General features: G+C 45.6%; 1 protein-coding gene across 1 annotated transcript in view; it reads left to right on the plus strand.

The window, feature by feature from the left end:
* Window positions 1-17,391, plus strand: part of PTDSS1 (phosphatidylserine synthase 1) — a 77,827-nt gene extending 60,436 nt beyond the window's left edge. Inside the window, exons 10-13 of the mRNA XM_003408404.4 lie at window positions 331-430; window positions 8,121-8,189; window positions 8,951-9,020; window positions 11,484-17,391. Of these exons, the coding sequence (XP_003408452.1) occupies window positions 331-430; window positions 8,121-8,189; window positions 8,951-9,020; window positions 11,484-11,593 (349 nt within the window). The 3' untranslated portion in view covers window positions 11,594-17,391. The remainder of the gene's footprint in view (window positions 1-330; window positions 431-8,120; window positions 8,190-8,950; window positions 9,021-11,483) is intronic.
* The last annotated feature ends 2,345 nt before the right edge of the window (window positions 17,392-19,736 follow it).

A 19,736-nucleotide genomic window follows, 5' to 3' on the forward strand; every position in this document is an offset into this window, starting at 1 on the left:
AGTAGCCACCTCCCCTATAGAAGCAGACTGTCCCGCCCATGGGCGCATTGTTCAGTCCATACATGGCATCCTTTCTCTCACGGGCCAACCAGCTGCTAAAATGTGTGAGTTGAGATTTTGGCCTAGGGGGAAGGAAGAGTTTAAAAATATATATATATTTCTAATGAAAGTACAGTGGGCTAGAACAGTGTCATTCTGTGGGTAACTGCTACCAGTGTTTGGTACAGAAATTTTGTGACCGTTGAACTTTTTGATTGACTAATGCCTGTTAGTAATCTGTGCTCTGGTAAGATGAGTCAGTATTTAACCTCTCGTTCTCTGTTTAACTAGGGTCATTGGTTTCCTGGAAGCTATTGTTTGCATAAAATTTGGGCAAGATCTCTTCTCCAAGACCCAAATACTCTATGTTGTGCTTTGGCTTCTTTGTGTGGTAAGTCATTACTGTTTTTAATCTAAAAGTGTTAGCTAAACTCCCGTGGTTATCTCTTTAAAAAATAAATAAATCAACAATAACAACAAAATCAATACTCTTGTGCACCAAGTTCCTTAGAAATTCATAGAAAAGTAGTTCTACTTGTAATAACCTGAGACTGGCCACAGGCTGTTGGAGTGAGAAGTTCAGGAATAAAACACGTAGAACCACATGGCTTCAGAAATGGGTCACCTTGGCAGTTTCCAGTCAAATGCCCTCAGCAGGTGCACCAGACATACATCTGTTTAACATACGGGAATCCACCTACACATGCTAAGAGTTTAAGGACTGCTGTGAAGGAAGAGGGACAGGAATCCACCTACACGCACTAAGAGTTTAAGGAGTGCTGTGAAGGAAGAGGGACGGTGACAGTGCCCTTTCTTCCATCATCACTTCATCGTTACACATTTTAACATACATATCCCTGTACAAGCATTTATGTACAAAATGACGTACTGTAATTTGTAGGTGATAGAAGACATTTTCGAAGGTCATCAGGCTAATTTCTGCCCTGCAGCGGACTTTATAACCCCAGCCCTGTGTAAGATGGGCCTCCATTTTGATGGGAAGATCCTTGAGGGGAGGTCGGCCCAAGCTCTCTTGACGTTGTAGAGAATTTCTGTAGTACTTAATTTACACACAGCATGTGCCTCCTTATACTGATCATTTATTTGCCTTTCTGTCTGTGATTGCAACTTTACTGAGAACAGGGGCTGTTTCTTACACTCCGATCAGTCTCTGCTTCCCTTAATATGGCTCCTTGTAAGTCAATCTTTGATTTACAAACCATGTAGGGTAGTTAGATAGAAGGCCCCAGCCCCTTCTGGAACTTTTTCCTCATCTTTAAAATGAAGTAAGGTATTATCCTTTTTAATTCAATTTTTAAAAATTATTAGTTTAGAGAAAGGTCTTATTTTTATATTTAAGCTTAAGATTTTTTAGTTTTACTTGGTTGATAAAATTAGCTTGAGGATTTTATTTTAATCGTGGAAAATTTCAAATATATTTAAAAGTGGAGAGACTCGATCAACCCTTACATGCCCGTCATCCAGTTTCACCAATTATCAACTCATGGCTAATCTTGTGTCCTTTATATACCTACCCACTCCCCTGCCCCCAGATTATTGTGAAGCAGATCCACCTTTAAGGAGCCCTCATGGCACAGTGGTTCAGTGCTCAGCTGCTAACTGAAAGGAAGGTCGGCGGTTCCAGCTCACCAGTGGCTCTCTGTTAGAAAAGACTTGGCAATCTGCTCTGGTAAAGATTAAACCAGAAAACTAAACCCATTGCCATCAAGTTGATTCTAACCCGTAGCAACCCTATAGGACAGAGTAGAACTGCCCCACAGAGTTCCCAAAGCTGTAAATCGTATGTAAGCAGACTGCCACAGTTTCTACTCATGGAGCGGCTGGTGGGTTGAAAGCGTCCACCTTTCAGCGAGCAGCCAAGGCTGTGCCACCAGGACCGCTTCTGTAAAGATTACCTCCTAGGATACCCTGTGGGGCAGTTCTTCAGTGTCGCATAGAGTCACTATGAGTCAGAATCAGCTTGCTGGCACACAACAACAAACAACAGGTCCACCTTTAATATTTTAGGATGTATCTCTGAAAGAAGGTAAGAAAGCCTTTTTTTGTTTAACACAGCCACTGTACCATTATCACACTGAGAAAACATTAACATTAGTTCCTTAGTGCTGTGAAATGTCTAATCAGTGTTAAATTTAGAATATTTTACAGTGTGTTGGAATCAGTATCCATAGGTTGTGATTGATTGGCATGTCTTTTAAGTCTTTTAATCTATAGGTTTTCCCTCCATTTCTGTCTCTCTTTCCCTTGTAATGTATTTGTTGAGGAAGGCAGGTCTTTTGACCTATAGATTTTCCACAGGCTGGATTTTACTGATGGCATCCTGTACTGCAATGCACCGTATTTCCTTGTCCTCTGTATTTCCTATAAATTAGTTGTTGGGTTTAGAGGCTTAGTCAGATTCATCAGATTCAAGGGTTTTTTTTTTTTTTTTTGCAAGACAAATCTTTGTATTTTTAAAGCATCATTAATGCTTTTCATGGTGTCTCTTTTTAGGGCTACTTATTAGAAATCCTAACTGTGCCGAGGCACCTTGAGCTAGTTCTGTCTTGTTTCATCTTGAACGATAAAAGAGTAATGGTCCCCTTTGTATTTAAACTCCAGACTTAATGCTCAAATATATTTTTTCAGTCAGACTGGATGTAGAAATATGCTAGGTGAGTGTCAGATGTGCCCAGAGATTTTATTTTAACTGGAACTTCTCAGCTTTCTCTGTCACATGTACTTCAAGGGTGCCAATTGTAACATGTAACCTGATTCCAGTGGGGCAGAGATGGGTACCCCCATTTTCTCAACATTCTGCCCCTCAGATGCATTCTCCACTGCTGTCAGATTGATCTTCCAAAACTCAGATCTGACTCTGTCATGCTATCATTTCCTGTTGCTGGGGGTTTGAGGGACCAAATAAATAGCATTTTTACCCAGCCAAGTTCAAAAAGAATTAAGAGAGAGTGGAAGAAGGCTACAGAGATCAGAATATCACCTTTCTTACTGAGAATCATACTTATTTCAATGTCAGCTGTAGGACAGCAACAAGGGGCTTCCCAATATTGAACCCCAGAATTACAGATACTTATTCTTTAACCCCTTGCTGCCCGTCTGTCAGTTTGCCATACTATGGTAGCTTGTGTGTTGCTATGATGTTGGAAGTTATGCCACGGGTATTTCACATACCAGCAGGGTCACCCATGGTGAACAGGTTTCAGTGGAGCTTCCAGACTAAGGCTAGGAAGAAAGGCTGGCAATCCACTTCAGAAAGTTAGCCAATGAAAGTGTTATGGTTCACAACAGAATATTATCTGATACAGTGCTAGAAGATGAGCCCCCTAGGTTGGAAGGCACTACACAGTGGCCACAACAATGGACTCAAACATAGCAGTGATCATGAAGTAGGCACAGGACCAGGCGACGTTTTATTCTGTTACACGTCAAGTTGGCATTAGTTGGAGCCAACTCAACGGCAGCTAACAACAACAACAATGCTCCAGCCCCAGGAAGCAGGCCTTCTCACATGATGTGTTTGTTTGGGGATGAGGGGCACTGCCCTTGGAAGTAAACTCAGAGCATGGAGAAATAGACTAGAAGGTGAACTTCCTGTCAGTGGCCTTGCACTCAGGGGAAAGACAGGAAGGGGTAAAGCTATGCATGGCCAGCTTATCTCAGGTTCACCAGCCAGTTAAGCTACAACTCCTCCCCAGGGAAGGAGTGAGGGGTGGAGAGAAGCCAGGAATGTTATACCAGTGAAGTTCCCTCTATGTAGAAAGAAATGTCAAGTGTCAGAAGGGTCTCCGCCATGAAACCGACCAGGTAGAATGTAAAGTCTTGCACATCGGTTTAGGACCATCATTATCTGGGTCAATTCTATCATATCTTCCCACTTGTTCTCTACACTCAGGTGACACCAAACTACTCTTAGTCACCCAAACAAATCATCCTTCCAGACCTCTCTTGCCTTTATCCATGATGATTCCTTTGCCTGACCTAAATGTCCTTCCCTTCCTTCTCTACCTGGTGAAACTTAAACCCCAAGACCAAACTTGAACTTGTGCCCTCCATGAAATAGTCCCCAACTTCTAAGGCAGAATAGGCAGCCCCTTCCTTAGGGGACCAGTCACACTTTGTACCTAACTCTTTCAGTCCTAACCTCAGGGTAATGTAATTTGTTTATAACTCTGACTCCACAGCATTGCACTTGTTGCTCACAGAGAAGAAGCTTTAATCGTCCTTTTATTCCCACTGTCCAGCACTGACACGTAGGAGCACTTAGTAAAGGTATGGACAATAAAGGAATGGCATCAGTGGACACAGATGAGGAGACAGGCAGGCAGGTGAGAGACAAAATCATACAAAGACTTGAAGCTGTGAGTGCCCAGTATCTCCGGGAGGTGGTAACCTGATGGGGAAAAGAGTGAAGAGAACGAGCTAGAGAAGTTGGAGGGTGAGGATACCCGCTATGAAGGGCTTCATGTGTCTGTAGTTGGAGATCCAAAGATCTTTACGTGGGAAGACAGTGTGATCTCATCTGCATCTCATCAAGAATCATGTGGCGAGCAGGTCAGCCTATTAGGAAAGATGAACCGGAGGCAAGGGTGGTCAGGAGGCTACTGCAGGGTCCCAGGTGAAAAATGGCTGAGGCTGAACCAAGACAGAGGCACTGAAGAAGCTGAGAAAGGGATGGCTTTGAGAGCTGGTCAAGGGGTCAACTCAACTGGACATCATTCCTCATTTGATGGCTGGGAAGGACATGAGGGTGACCACGAGGTATGTGCCAATCGGTGGCTATTATTGCTGTAATTGATGGAGGAGGTGCATTTGGCTCAGGAGAGCTGGGGTTTGAGGGACCTTTAGAATTTGCAGGTGAAGGTGTCCTGTAGCATTGAAAACAGTAGTCTGTCCAGTACCATCAGGGAGACTCATTCAGTGCTGAAGACGAAGACATGGGAGCCACCAGTGTGTAGGGTACAGTGGAAGCTATGGAATTTGTGAAGAGTCAGAGAAAACATACTGTGGAAAGAGAAGCAGGCTGAGGTTGGAATTCTGAGGAGCGGCTGTGTTTAGAGGCCAGGCCAAGGAAGAGGAGAAACAAGAGCCTGCAAAGGGGCCACAGAGAAGCACCAGCCCCGGAGAGCAGGACTTTGAAGACTAGTGGAATCCACACACTAATTGGATGGGGATCTACCCTGAAAGGCTCTTGGATGGGATGAGCCCCATGGCCTTGCACATTTACCTGTTAAAGAATGGAAATGAGGTCTGCCACTTTTCCATATCCACGGTCTTTTGTGAAGAGCGAGATGGATCTCAAACTTAGGTGAGAGGAGAACATTATTCAGTAAGAACGGGTTAAGTTACAAAGTACCTCCCTCACTACCTGGAGAAACAAAGCTCCCAATTATTCCTCTGGCATGGTGAGAGAACATATTTGTAAGTTAAATTACTGTGGAATCAGAGGTCCCTCATGGTACCATGTAATAAGCTTCTCCAGCCGCACTTGTCTAGCCAATCGTGATATATTTGAGTGCTCATTACTGTACTTGGGAGCCAGGGATTTGTGCCCTCATCACGTCACCACCTATCACTGCTGTGCCTGTGCTAGTGGATGGCCTGGCTCTCAACCAGGGGTTTGAGCTGGTTCAATCATGGTCGATGAAGTGAAATCGGAACAGACTTGAATTTTTAAAGTTTGGGTGAAGTGGAACAATAAGTGGAATGGGAAGATTTACGGGTCAAAGCTTGGAATAGAAGACTCGGAAGAGGCATAGTGAACCCTTTCAGCAGCCCCATGCAGGAGATTGGATTATAGAGTGACATACATTCAAAGTGGAGGGGCCAGCTGCCATCTTTGATTGAGGGCACCTGTATTTCCAACTCTGCAGGTTAACAGATTGGTTGCAATGCCATACTGCCCCTGTCTTCTAAGAGGGAGATGAAGTCTCTGTTTCTAGCAGGGCCTCAACCCATAATTTTTCCCGTTCCGCTTCACCCACATTTAAAAAATTCAGGTCCGTTGGGGTTTTACTTCGTTTTTGGCCATGACTGAACTGGGCAGAACCGGTTGGAAGCCCTGTTCTCAATCCCAAATCACCTCCCTGCTTCTTTAAACAAAATCTGTGTGATTAGTATTTTAAATCCAGGCCTTGACATTTTAAGTGCGTATGTGCCTAGATTCTCACAGGTGTGAGGGCAAACCCATAAATCACAAGCGTTTGTCTCCTGGGACAAGTGTAAAATGGGCCTCTTTTACTCTCAGCTGAAGTGGTAAGTTTGGCAACCACAGCAGGGCCTTTGTGTGGCGATTGTGATGATAAGCACCTGTCACTCAGCACCTGTCACTCAGCACCTGCCATTGTTTGCCTTGCTGTCTGCAAAGTGGTGGTGGTGGTCTGCAAAGCCAGTACTGCCCCCTCTGTCTGCTTCTGGGAGGGAGCCCCAGCTGCCCCTGCCTGGTCTCCCAGGTATACGGGGCCGGAAAGGGACTAGATGAGCCGCTTGTGCCTGCCCTCTGGTGGGCAGAATTTGCAATGACAGTCCAGCCATCCATCACTGCTCTGTTGGTCTAGTTGGACCTTTATTAACTCCCCACCTCCACCCCACAGCCACTGACTGTTTTCAGGATGGTGGAGTCTACCCCCCTCGCCCCCATTCCTCAGTAGTCTTTCCCACTCTACTGTTTCCATACCATAAAAATGGTAGATTTAATGTTGGCATGTATTAGAAATCTGAGCAAGTACTAAAAAATTTAAAGGTTAGTTTTTATTTTATAATTTCAATATATTCACTGCCTTTTTTTTTTTTTTTTGGATGGGGAGATAGGAGCTTTCCTTTAAATCCCTAAAGTCCTGGTTTACATATGGATTTAATACAACATAAACTAGTTCTCGGGCAATTCCCTTACCATGCCACTTTCCCACTTAATGGGCGTGGAAAAGGGAGGCCAGCTGGAGCACTCTGAGTCCTTTCTTTTTTGGAACTTAAGACAATGAAGTGCACCCAGTAGATACTGAGTAAATCTTGTTGACCTAAAGAAAACTGGGCCAAAGGTAGACTACAACTGCAGTGATGGGAATTCACAGCCCCTGCCTCCCCTACCGGTCTTTGCTGCACCCACCAGACTGGGCTGCAGACCCAGGGAAGTGCAGAGTGTACCCTGCTGGCATTGGCTGTTCCCATGATGCTTTTCTTTCTCTGGGAATGGATGGGTAGATGAGTGGATGGAAGGAGATATAAAGAAGTATAAACATAAAATCAGTATTTGTTTTTATCTATGCCGTTGTTGTTAGGTGCCATGGAGTTGATTTCTACTCATAGCGACCCCATGTGGCAGCATAGAACTGCCCCATAGGGTTTTTTAGGCTGTAATCTTTATGGGAGCAGATAACCAGGTCTTTTTCCCGTGGAGCCACTGGGTGGGTTTGAACCACCAACCTTCCACTTAGCAGCTGAGTGCTTAACTGTTGCACCACTAGGGCTCTTATGTCTGTCAACTAAACTAAACCCATTGCCATTGATTCCAACTCATAGCGACCCTATAGGACAGAGTAGAGCTGCCCCATAGGGTTTCCAAGGAGCTGCTGGTGGATGTGAACTGTCGACCTTTTGGTTAGCAGCTGAGTGTTTAACCACTGCGCCACCAGGGCTAAATTAAAACTTGAATCTAGGAGTATCCAGAGATCTGTGTTTCTTGAGGGGGCGGGGGAAGGGGACTGGCCATGAAAAGCAGAAATATAGTATTAAATCCTATATATCTCTTGAAAAGAGCCTGTAGCCCTCCTTATCCCACTTGTAAAATGCTCATGCCACCTGACATCGAGTCACAAGTAGTAACTATGGCCTAATCATAACTCTTCTTGTCAGAAACTGGGGACACCCTCCCATCCATCTCATGGGATGAGTCTCTGCCTCGTCTGGTCATTTTGTAGCCAGATGCCCTGAGAAAGATGCCAAAATGCACTGAGCCAGCTGAGATGAATTCCCATTGTAACCTGAAAGTTCTGAGAAATGGATTTTTTTTTTTTTTAATGCAACAACATCTATAACATGGTTTTTTGCTCGTTTTTGTCTTCCAGGCCTTCACTACTTTCTTGTGTTTGTACGGCATGGTGTGGTATGCAGAACACTATGGTCACCGAGAAAAGGTATAGAAGGAAAGACAGAGATGGTCTTTATGGAAAATAATCACACCTGCTGAGAGCTTTAGCCCGGGGCAGACTCCCGTAAGGATAAGGAGTAGCTGGCACTGTGGGAGCTCCTTCAGCCCTGCCATTGTAGAAGCTGAACTATTTCAGAATCCATTCCCTGTCAGTTGCTGCCCTTGCTTGGGTCAGCAATTTTATCCTCCTTTTGTAAAGTTTAAAATGTTGTAATTATATAATTGTTTTTAAAATTGCAGAGAAAGTACTGGATCCGTTTTTTGGAAGGCCTGGGTTTTATTCCCAGCTCTTCTACTTGGTGCACACCTCTTTATCTGTCTCAGCCTGGGGGCTGCCCAGCCGTAAAACGCAGGTGGTGCCTGTCTGGCCCACCTCAGGAGTGACAAGGCTTACAGTAGGGGATAGACGTGGATGGGCTTAAAACACTAAAAATCTCATTGACTGTAATATTTTTTAAAGTCAACATGACATCTTTGGGGCATTATTCATACTTTTGGTATAAGAAACTAAAGGCACTTTCTAGAAGATTTATTCTGTATTCTCTGGATCACCCTGGGAGATAGAAGAGCCTGGGTTTTAATAGCTGGGAAACCTAAGCACAAAGAAGTTTCATCCCTTGCTTGTGCCATCCCCAGCCTCGGCGAGGCAGGGACAGAGCATCACATGCAGGCGTCCTCAGTGTCCTGCCTGCTCCTCCTCCTCCCAGGGAGGACTTGAGATTCTGACCTCAGTCTCTCTCTCCCTAGACCTATTCAGAGTGTGAAGATGGCACCTACAGCCCAGATATCTCCTGGCCTCATGGGAAGGGCACAAAAGGTATCTTTATCTTGTTCGTGATTTAAAACATTACTGGGCCCTCTGCCTCCTTAGGCTTGGTAAAAAGATTTGGAATCAGTAGTTCTGCTCTGAATGTTGATCCTGTATTTCCTGAGTGGGCTCATAGCTACTCATCGATGTCTCCTGTTACTTAAAAAACATAAGAAACATGCACACTGCCCACGAGATCTGCCTAAGAGACTTGTTTCGTAAGAAGAGGCCCACTGTAGCCCCGCCTTTCCTGGGGCAGGAAAACGGAGCGAGGTCAGCACCGCCTCAAGCGCGGTGAATGAGCGTGTTCTTCCTCTTAGTTTTCATCATGAGGAAAAGGGTTACCTCCTGTGTACCAGGGAGAGAAGCCTTTCAGAAAAGGTGAATCAGTATAAATTACGCTCATTCAAGAGGCTGACCTGAATAAGAGGGATTTCAGTAGCGTGCTTAGGGATCCTCTATTGCACCTGTCTCCAAGGAGCCTTTTGGAAAGATTTGGGGCCACCTGGTTATTTTAAAGAATCAGGCTTGTAGAATAATGGCACTGAGGAGGCTCCATGAGCCTTGATTGTCAGTTCCTGCGAGCTGAGTGGGAGGCTGAACTAAGGGCAAAAACTTGTGAACGCCGGTGACCATGAATTTTAGCTCACAGAATTGCAGAGAAACAGCGGGTCTAGGGAGGAGAAGAAGGCGCTCCTGTTCAGTTGCTCCCCTGAGGTCTTTGGGGGTCCAGCTTATTAGCAAGCTTCCTGGGGGAGTGCCAGCACAGGCCCTGCTGAGTTGCCTATCTCCCCTTTTGAGGTGGTTACTCTTGGTCAAGGAGTGGGCTCGGGGGCCTGTTTTGGAATTCTCACAGAGGGGGCAGAGGCCTCCCTTTACAGATTAGGTTCTCCATTGAAAAGAACAGAACAGCGGTAGAGGCAGAGTTGAGTCCCTGAGTGGTACAAACGGTTAATGTGCTCAGCTGCTGAGAGGTTGTTGGTTTGAGTCCGTACAGAGGCACCTCAGAAGAAGGGCCCGGTGATGTACTTCTAAAAATCAGCCATTGAAAACCTGTGGAGCACAGTTGTACTCTGACACACATGGGGTCACCATGATTCAGAGTTGACTCAGTGACAACTGGTAGAGATGTATTTAAAAGAAAGGTAGGTAGAATGAAAAGAGAACATTTTCAGGGTGGACTCGACGGCACTGGGTTTGGTTTTTTTTTTTTTAAGAATCTCTTGGACTAAGCTAAATGCTACTTTCTGTGGAGACAAAAACTCTGTGAGCTTTCTTTTTAATGGCTAGCTTCGGTGGAGAGTTCCTATGGGGCTGGATTTGAGCGCTGGGGGTAGGGTTAGGGCCACCTACTTAGGGATGGCCACATACTTAATCTGAGCGCAGAGCCAACCCAATGCCAGACGGTTCTGCTGATGTCTCAAGCCTTTGCCTGTGCTGCGTCCTCTACCTGAAACGCCCCCTTTACCCCCTGACTCCCCTGCCTAGTCCCGCTCTACCTGGCTGATAATCCGCTGACGGCTCAGAGCTCAGCTGACGTGCAGCTTCACAGGAGCCTTGCTCCGAGCCCGCAGAGCATCAGTGAGTCATACAGTGTCGTGAATGGTGTGGCCCCTGCTAGACTGAGCATCGTGAGGGCATGACTCTAGCTCCAGTGGTTCAGTGTGGCTTCAGAGGTTGTCTGTCATAAGCAACAAAGGCCTGATTTCTAAAGCTGGCCCCCAGATCGAACAATCATCCAGCTATCGTTGAGTTGACTCCAACTTATGGCGACCCCATGTATGTCAGAGAAGAACTGTGCTCCAAAGGGTTTGCAGTGGATGATTTTTTAGAAGTAGATTGACAGGCTTTTCTTCTGAGGTGCCCCTGGGTAGACTCAAACCTCCAAACTTTCTGTTAGCAGCTGAGCACACTAACCATTTGCACCACCCAGGGACTCCAGATCAAACATTAGAGCACTTGTAATAGCTTTAGTTATGTAAAGCTTAAAAACCTTCCCAATTAAGAAACTCTGACATGTGATGTAGCAGGTCAAGAGGTAGAAACCAAAGTAATGTGTCTTTTGAGTGCAGGGGTAGGATGGACATCCCTTGTGGTTTTAATTGTCCCTCATTTTTGCTCTCCATTTCATTTTGTGCTCTTACTTCTGGTCCACGTGGCCATGACCACGAGCTACCCCACTGTCTCCTACACACTGTGGGTGGAGAAATGTTTCAGGAACCATCCCAGAAATTTCCAGGGCCATTACTTTGCATACCGGAGGCACCAGCAGTACTAGCTCCGTACTGGGGTTTCTGTGTGCCCTGCTTAATTTATTAGTGAGGCCACTAGATGGAGTGCGAGCATCGGTGGAGAGCCTATATGGAATTGGCAGGCCTGGGGCAGTCTGGACAGGAGAAGTACAGTTCACAGGAATAAGCCCTTGGGACCAAGCAGCCCAAGATGACAGTGTGTTCTCATTCCTTTGGCCAGGTTCTGAAGACAGCCCACCCAAGCATTCAGGCAACAACGAAAGCCATTCTTCCAGAAGAAGGAACCGACATTCCAAATCTAAAGTCACCAACGGAGTTGGAAAGAAATGAAAGACCCTGGTTAATCAGAGATGTTCCAGAGAGTGCCTAGAACTGAGAGGGAAACGGAACTCATCTGGACCTCCCTGTTAGGAGGTCAAACCGCACAGAGCAAACAGGAAGAGGAGAGGGGACTTTTGGGGGGTCATTGTTTGAGAGTGTAAGTCTTGTTTCCCACTGACCTGACCACACCAGGCAGATCACAGCCTGGGGTCCTGTGCCAACTTGGGGTCTCTTCCAACTTCAGCACTAGGCATGCGGTCACCGGTAGCAGTACAGTGTGTTCGAAGGGAAAGGTAGCTACTTACTCATGGTTGCCAAGAGCAGTTTTGTGCTTGGGTATATTGTGGATCATTTTAAACGTCTTCATTCAGACAGGGCATCAACTGTGCTGTTAATGGACTCACCACCAGTTTTTATTTTTATGAATCTGCCTTTCCATTTGAGTGATTTAAGTTCAGGCCACGTTTTTTCTTTTCTTTTTTTTTTTTTTTTTGCTATTTGTTTTTAAGTTAGGATGCTTACAAGCCTTCTGAAGCCACTGCTGGAATTGATATTCAGGGAAGGCCATATTCCCGTCTAGATTAAAAAAAAAAAAAAAAAGTGGGGGGAGGTTTTGTGTTACTGTTTAACATCCCAGCTCAGCCCCCTCTTAAAACCTTAAACTACGTGGAGGGTGTAAACAAGTCTGAGGAAAAGGTTAGTTACCTGCATAGGATCCTGGGCTTCAGATCTGAACCATCGTTGTTCCGTTCCGAATGTCCTGTGTCCAAAACTGACCCCCAGTGCACAAAGTGAGCCTGTCAGGGGTGGCGGACGCCGCGGCTGCTCCCACAGCCAGGTGCCTTGCACATTTGATTTGTTTTTCCTTCCACGGTGTGTTGCTGATGTTGTCTTTTAGTCACACGTGAGGTGCTGGTGAGTGTTATGTTCCATCTGTGCCATGCTCTAGAAGATTTACCCTATAGTTCACCACCTTCGAGGGGTCCCTGTTTTAAATAAAAAAATTCACGATAAAGCCCGTCAAAGGTCTGTGTCTGAGAAATGCTCATTTCTTTGTATCTTACTGGTATTTTCCATTGTTTGTAAGCAATCATAGTATTTTCCAAGTGGCTTTAGGATGATATGAATGTGTGTTTTATATATGTTGTTGTGTGCCATCGAGCTGACTCGAACTCATAGTGACCCTGCAGGACAGAGTAGAACTGCCCTATAGGGTTTCCAAGGCCATAATCTTTGCAGAAGCAGACTGCCACATCTTTCTCCCACAGAATGGCTAGTGAGTTTGAACCACTAACCATTAAAGCAGCCAAGTGCTTTAACCATTGTACCAGAAGAAAAAAGAAAACATTATGTGTTAGAGAGCTTACAGACAAATATGTCTATGTCTTAACCTTTCCAAGTAACCACTAGAAATAAACAACAAGGTCATTGTTTTTTACTTTGGTAATGGTTACATCAACCATGTTGGATTTTTCCTTAACAAGTGGCTGGTACCCAGCTGATTGACTTTGCGTATACACTTGCTGAAAGCAATCCATTTGTTCCCTCATTTCGCAGAGCACAGAGGTTTCAATGTCTTTTCCCCCTTTAAGGAAATCTTTAGCCCTAGAAGTGTCATGTTTTCCTTTTTCTGCAAAAGAATGCAGAGGTGAGGGGGTTAAATGAATCATGCACAGCCGGGGTCACATCCTGTGCTCCGGAGGGCGGCGACCACTTGGTTCAAGGGCACGCACAGACCTGCTCCAGCTGCCAAACACGGTACCCGCAGTCCCTCAGGTCACATGACGAATAAGGGGATTGGCTGGGAGGGGCCACAACTCTGACCTTTCATGTGCTCTGAAAACAGCGTCATTCCCGTGGAAGTCTCGGAGATAGGCAGAGAGGTACGTGTTTCACAAACACACCTGCACTTCTGTAACCCAGCAAAGAACCCTTTTTTAAACATACCGTTTGCTGTCGAGTCATCATTGACTCATGTGACCCCATGTGTGTCAGTCAGAGGAGAACTGTGCTCCATAGTGTTCCCAGTGGCTGATTTCCCAGAAGCAGATTGCTAGGCCTTTCTTCCAAGGTGCGTCTGGATGGACTGGAACCTCCAGCTACTCGGTTAGCAGCTGAGCACGTTAACCATTCGCACCACCCAAGGACTCGTTTATAAACATGTACAATTTCAGTATAATTTTACTTCAAAAGCTGCCGTGTGGAGAAACGCATAGATAAGTTGGGAGTGGGTTGGTTGGTTTTGCATTTTGCTTTTCTGAGCACCGAGCACTTGTATACGCTGTGTTCTTGCCTGTGGCATTTCACTGAGTGTTTCCAAGTTCCTTTTCTGGGAGAGTTGAGCCTGGCACTTTACCACTCCCCTGATTAATAGCCCAGTCTGACTGATGAGGCATGCTTCCTCTCTCCAGGGCCGCCATCGGGGAGGCACCTGTTTAGCACAGGGTGAATTTGACTGCACTGTGCGGGTTGGGGTTCTGGTGGAATATACTAAGAGCAATGTGCTCATGAGACAATTTTTTTCTCCATGGCTTTGTACGAACAGCCAGGAAAGTTCTCAGGTACTTTTCCATGCTCTTTCTCTGATATAAACTTTTTTTTTTTTTTTTTTCTTTTGGTAAGAGCTTTTGACTCTTAACAGTTACAAAACCAGTGCTTCTCATGACTGGCCCAAAACAGCTGCCGTTGCCACCTAGAAACCATACTGCTGGGTTTAGCCTACTTTTTTCACCCATTTCTATGGAAATGGACCTCACATTAATGAAAATAGAATAAGTGCTTCAGAGGCATCATGTAATCTCAGAAATGATTTGAGTGCAAATTATCTCATGTTCGTCATTGGCAAACTGCCCTCTCAAAAGCTATCACTGTTTGGAACATAATACACAAAGAATGTTTCATGTGTTTTCTCCTGGAGCAGCGTTGTAGTGAGTGTGTTAGACACTTTCTCCTCGTTGCCATTCTTGGTCTTCCCGTGGCCTCTGCCTGCTTTTCTTGTGTCCCTTTTCACCATCTGTAAAAGTCTTGGCCAAACTACTCCCGCAGCAATGCCAGGACCTTTCATTGACCCTTTAAGCATTTTGATGATAGAAGACATCCTATAAATGCCGGTCTTATTTTCACTAGGACTGCTTCTGTAGTGAGCTTGTGAGTTACTCAAGAGAAATAAAATTCTTTACCAAATACATCAGGTTCAGCCTTACTGCTCTTCTCTCAGACGCTGCAGTGTAGCATCTGTAAGTGATATCCCTTTGTGTCAAGGCTCACCCTTTGGAATTGGACTCCTGGTTTGTTTGGTTTTGTTTATATATTATAGGATACTTGTTCGGGCCCTCACAGGGCCCCTGCAAATAACAGGTAAGGCTTGTCACAGAAGGGGAGGCTAAACACAAAGTAGGGAACAAAAAATGTAACCATTGGAAACCAGACTTAAGTGAGCACTTTCAACACAGGAACACAGGGGGACTTGACTCCTGTGCTCCCTGGATTGTTGGCTGCAGAATTCCTGGGCCCATCACAGCGTTGACCAGGCAGGGTTTGTTTCTTCTTACTGTTACGACAGCTAAGAATCCCACAGATAGCCTATTGCAGTCCTCAACGTATTGCCCATTATGTGCTTGAAATCAAGACGTAAGACAGTTAAGACTTCTCTTTATCAGTGTTTCATTACATAACGCATCTCTTTCCTTCATATGCATGTGTGCACTGCAGGGTTATATTTGAGACTCAGTTCTTTGCAAGGGTTAGCGTTGGCAATGACTGAGACCAGTTGGGCTGCACCATCTTGTTGCCAACCTGTAATAACTAGATTTTTGCAACACTTCCCCTTACATTCTATTCCAAACCTCAGGCTGGGGCTAGCGCAGGTGAAGGTTGCAACATTTTCTTAATTGAACTTTGGTATCATCTTTGATTCAATAAATAAATACGGCTTTTTTTTTTTTTTTTACTTTGCTATATTCTGTGAATTAATTACTTATTAATGTCTACCAGAGAAGGGGAAAAATAGTTGGATGTGAATTCTTGTTAGTCTGTGGGAATGCTGAATTATAAAAATCTTTCGTTTCAGATGTCTACGAAAAAACTGCGTTTAACTCATTTTTCAGATATGTATCTGTGAGTTTGTCATGACATTTCTTTTCTTGCACCTTGTGGATTTTGAAGCTGCCTACCCTATGAGAAGACGTTTGTTGTCACACTCTAACGCTGTTCTAACACTGGTGGCGCCAACAGTTACGCACTCCACTGCTAACTGAAAGGTTGGTGGTTGGAACCCACCTAGCCGCTCCATGGGAGAAAGACCTGGTGATTGGTCTCGTAAAGCTTACAGCCACAAAAACCCTATGGGGTGGTTCTGCTCTGTCACGTGTGATCACTATGAGTCAAAATTGACTCGACGGCACCCAGCAACAACACTGTTCAAGGGTTTGCAACAGGTCCACGTACCTCCTAGGCCTCACATGGCTAAACTTAGTTTATTATTGTTAGCTGCCATCAAGACAGCTCCAACTCATGGTGACTTTATGTATAACAGTGAAATGTTGCCTGGTCCTTAGTGTATACATCGTGATAATCTGATTGAAAACTGTTCTCTTTATATGCGGTGTACCTGGCCGGTTGGAGAGGTGGGTGACAGGCAAGCGTCCTGCCCACAGTCCTGGTAAAAGGGTCTCCAGGGGCCCTAGCATTATTGTGCTTTGGAGCAGAGAGAATGGTGTTGACAAATCCCTCCCGTCCTCATAAGCCCAGTGAGGACAGGAGCATCATTCAGGAAATGATATTTCGCTTTCACAGCAGATGCAGCCAACCACCCAGGCTCCTTTGGGCTCGTGCTCATTAGTTACCATTTCCTTGTTAACTGGAATGTGCTGAAGCAGGGTGCTGCTGAGGGCCTGCAAATTCGTGGGCACTGAGAATGCTCTGTACTGGCAGGAAGGTTTTCTCTGAGCAGTTGTTGCCCTGTGTGAGGCCAGTTTCCCCTTCGTGGATGCTGACGAAGGCGGACATGTGGCTTTCCAAACCACAGGAAATGAGGTCTGTTGGCCTTTATAAGAAAAAAGGAAAAGAAAAAAATTGAGACTGAAGAACCAAAACATTGCATTTTCATGTCTAAAGCATACACAATAGCCTTAATTACAGTGTTGAACTCCAGGCAGGGTTTATATAACGATGATCCCTACTGGAAATCTGGACTATAAACCTTACTGTTCCACTTGCCTGAGAAAGAGCTGCTCTGGCTCATTCTCGTCGATCTGACTGCATACATCATGGACTGATTAGGTATTTTACGGGTTTGACCTGGGAAGGACTTAAGAACAATCTCCATCTTTAAAAATGTTTAGAATTCTCCACCTTCTCTTGTTCTTAGGTGCCATTGAGTGGATTCTGGCTCATAGCAACCCCACGTGACAGAGTAGAACTGTTCCATACAGTTTCCTGGGCTGAAATCTTTATGTGAAAAGATCACCAGGTCTCTTCCACGTAGCCACTGGCTGGGTTTGAACTGCCAGTGTTTCGGTTACCAACTGAGCGCTTAACCGTTGTGCCACCGGTGCTCTTTCCATCTTAAGAGTGGAGAGAATCCAGAGCAGAGGAGATAAAAGTTCAACATGACAACTGCTCAGAAGTCCCAGACAAACGCATTTGAATACTGGGGTCCTTTGAAAGACCCCTCTCAGAACTCCTCCCCCTCTCGTCCCTGATGGCTCCTCCCTGACTCCTTAGCTGGCTTTGCTACTGAGCCAAGCACCCGGAGTGGCATTTCCAAATCCAAGGGAAAGGGCGTCACTGAGACCCTCCCCACTCTATACCCAGTGATGTATTACATACGTTCCACTTGAATCCTGTGAGTTTGCAAGTGTTAGCCTCATTTTACAAAAACGTGAAGCATGGGGAGGTTGAGTACTTGACCCAACATCATGCAGCCAGTAGGTGACCGCCATGTCAGCACAGAGCCTAACGTTCTTTCTCCCGGTCCAGGCTCCTTGATTCAGTACTTGTGCACACACTTTTTTCCCCATTACCAGATCAGTGCCACCATGTATCTCCACTAACCTGGCTCCCAGCCAGCCTCCAGTTAACCAGTTGCTGTCAAGTCAGTCCCAACTCATGGCAACCCCATGTGTATCAGAGTGGAGCTGTGCTCCATAGGGTTTTCAGTGGATGATTTTTCAGAAGTAAATCGCCCGGCCTTTCTTCTGAGGCACCTCTGGGTGGACTCAAACTTCCAACCTTTTGGTATTGGCACCACCCAGGGACTCCCCTGGCCAGCCTCAGCAGCTGTTAAATGGATGGTGAAGAGCCGGTCCCTAGGTGGCGGCTCCGTTTGTGTCTCCCACTCTCCCTTTAAAGGAAACCCACCTGACTCAGATCTCGGGCTCCCACTTCATTAGAGAGGGCTGGACCTCCACACCACTCTCCAGAGGTTAGTTCCACATATGATTGGCTGGCCGCACCCTCTGTGGAAGGCATAACTGACGTCAGCCCTTGTTGCCTCGCGTGTCTTGCGACTGGAAGGACTCTGGCCTCAACATCCCTTTTTTTTTCCTGCAACCTCCTACAATGAGTCAAGATGCCATCCCTTGAAGCTGGGTCCCTGCTCTCCATTTGGGTTCTCTTCCTGGTGTGCTGATGTAGTCTGCAAATTGTTGGAAGGCAATTCCTCTTGCTTGTAGCAGCTCCCCCTGCCCTCAGGAATCTGATTTACGATTTGGTGAGGCCATAAACCTCTGCTCCTCACTTCTGAAAAACAGCAAAGTATGGGAAAGAATGTAAATTGTAAATACCGAATTCTTATGGTCAGCAATAATGTAATGGCCTGGGTTTTCCTTTTTAATATGTTATGCATATGGTTTTAATTTCTAAGGGGTTGGGTACCCTCCCCCCATATTTCTAGGCAGAACAGATAACAGTGAAATGTTCTGCTGAGATAGTGTTTTTCCAAAATGAGAAATAGCCTTTTTCTGATGACTCACTGGCCAAAATACTTTGAAATGCCACTCTTCACAGAGAGGGATGGGACACTAGGTGATAGTGACATTCCTGGAGTCACTCTACCCCAAACCAACACCCATGTTCTGTTCTCACTTAGCAAAATCCTCAATTTTAACTTCCTAAGACGAAGTTTTCCTGTAAGGTTTTTAAAATTCTCTTCCTGTCCCTCTTATCAGTCAAGGTTCTGCTGACTAACTGGGAGCAGCTTCTTACTGCCGCTGCAAGCAGTAAGGACAGCCGCAAAGTCATCCTGAAGACCAAAAAAGGTGGCGTAAGTTGGAATTTTCGTTCCAGAAGTGGGTCAGCTCCAGGCTTAGATTTCACAAACTGAGCAGAAGCAGCGCCCTCGCTCTGCTGGGCAGGAAGGAAGGAGCCACTGGCCGCCAGTGAGAATTCCCGCCGCTGTTCTTTTCAGACCACAGAATCCCAAGCTTGGTATTGTTGTGATGGTGTTCAGCATTTTTCCCCTTAAACCCAACCTCACCCCAGTTCATAATGATGGGGGAAAGCTGAAAAACCACCCTGGGCCTCAAAGTTCCCAAGCTATTGTTAGTGCAGCCCAAGGCTGCCAGAGTTTTAACTAAAGTCAGTAGGGTTGTGTTGTTCTTTGTGTGGCCAGAAGTATACAGATGGTGGAGCCACACGCACATAGCGCATTCGAATATGACGCTTAAAATCACAAACGTGTCCACCCACAGAAATATACAATCTCGCCAACACCTATTCACTCACACGCCCAACCCTTCATGACTTCCTGTCATTTTCTTTGGACCACCCTGTACTCACAAAATGCTGGGCTCAGAAGAAGTGGGGGGATGGCCAGACCACACATACATAGGGCATGCTGGAGAGGGTGAAGGGTCTCAGACATGTCCAGGTGGATGTGTTTGGTCCGGCCACCTGGATAACCTCAGCTGTAGGCCCACTCCTCAATGCTGTCTCTGCCAGAAGTTTCTGTTTATGCACATCTAAGTCATTTCAACAGAAAGAGGAGAGAAGCCCATCAGCGATACCCACAGAAAATGTATACATCAGCTTTGTATTTAGACTGGGATCTGTAAGTTAAATTTACAAAGGGATATGACGAAATCAGTTCTTGAGTAATGACAGGTCCAAAATGTAATTGCTGACTTGTAGATTAACTTGTAGCGTCACTGCT

Source organism: Loxodonta africana, chromosome 14 (assembly GCF_030014295.1).
Source record: "Loxodonta africana isolate mLoxAfr1 chromosome 14, mLoxAfr1.hap2, whole genome shotgun sequence".
NCBI classification, from domain to species: Eukaryota; Metazoa; Chordata; class Mammalia; order Proboscidea; family Elephantidae; genus Loxodonta; species Loxodonta africana.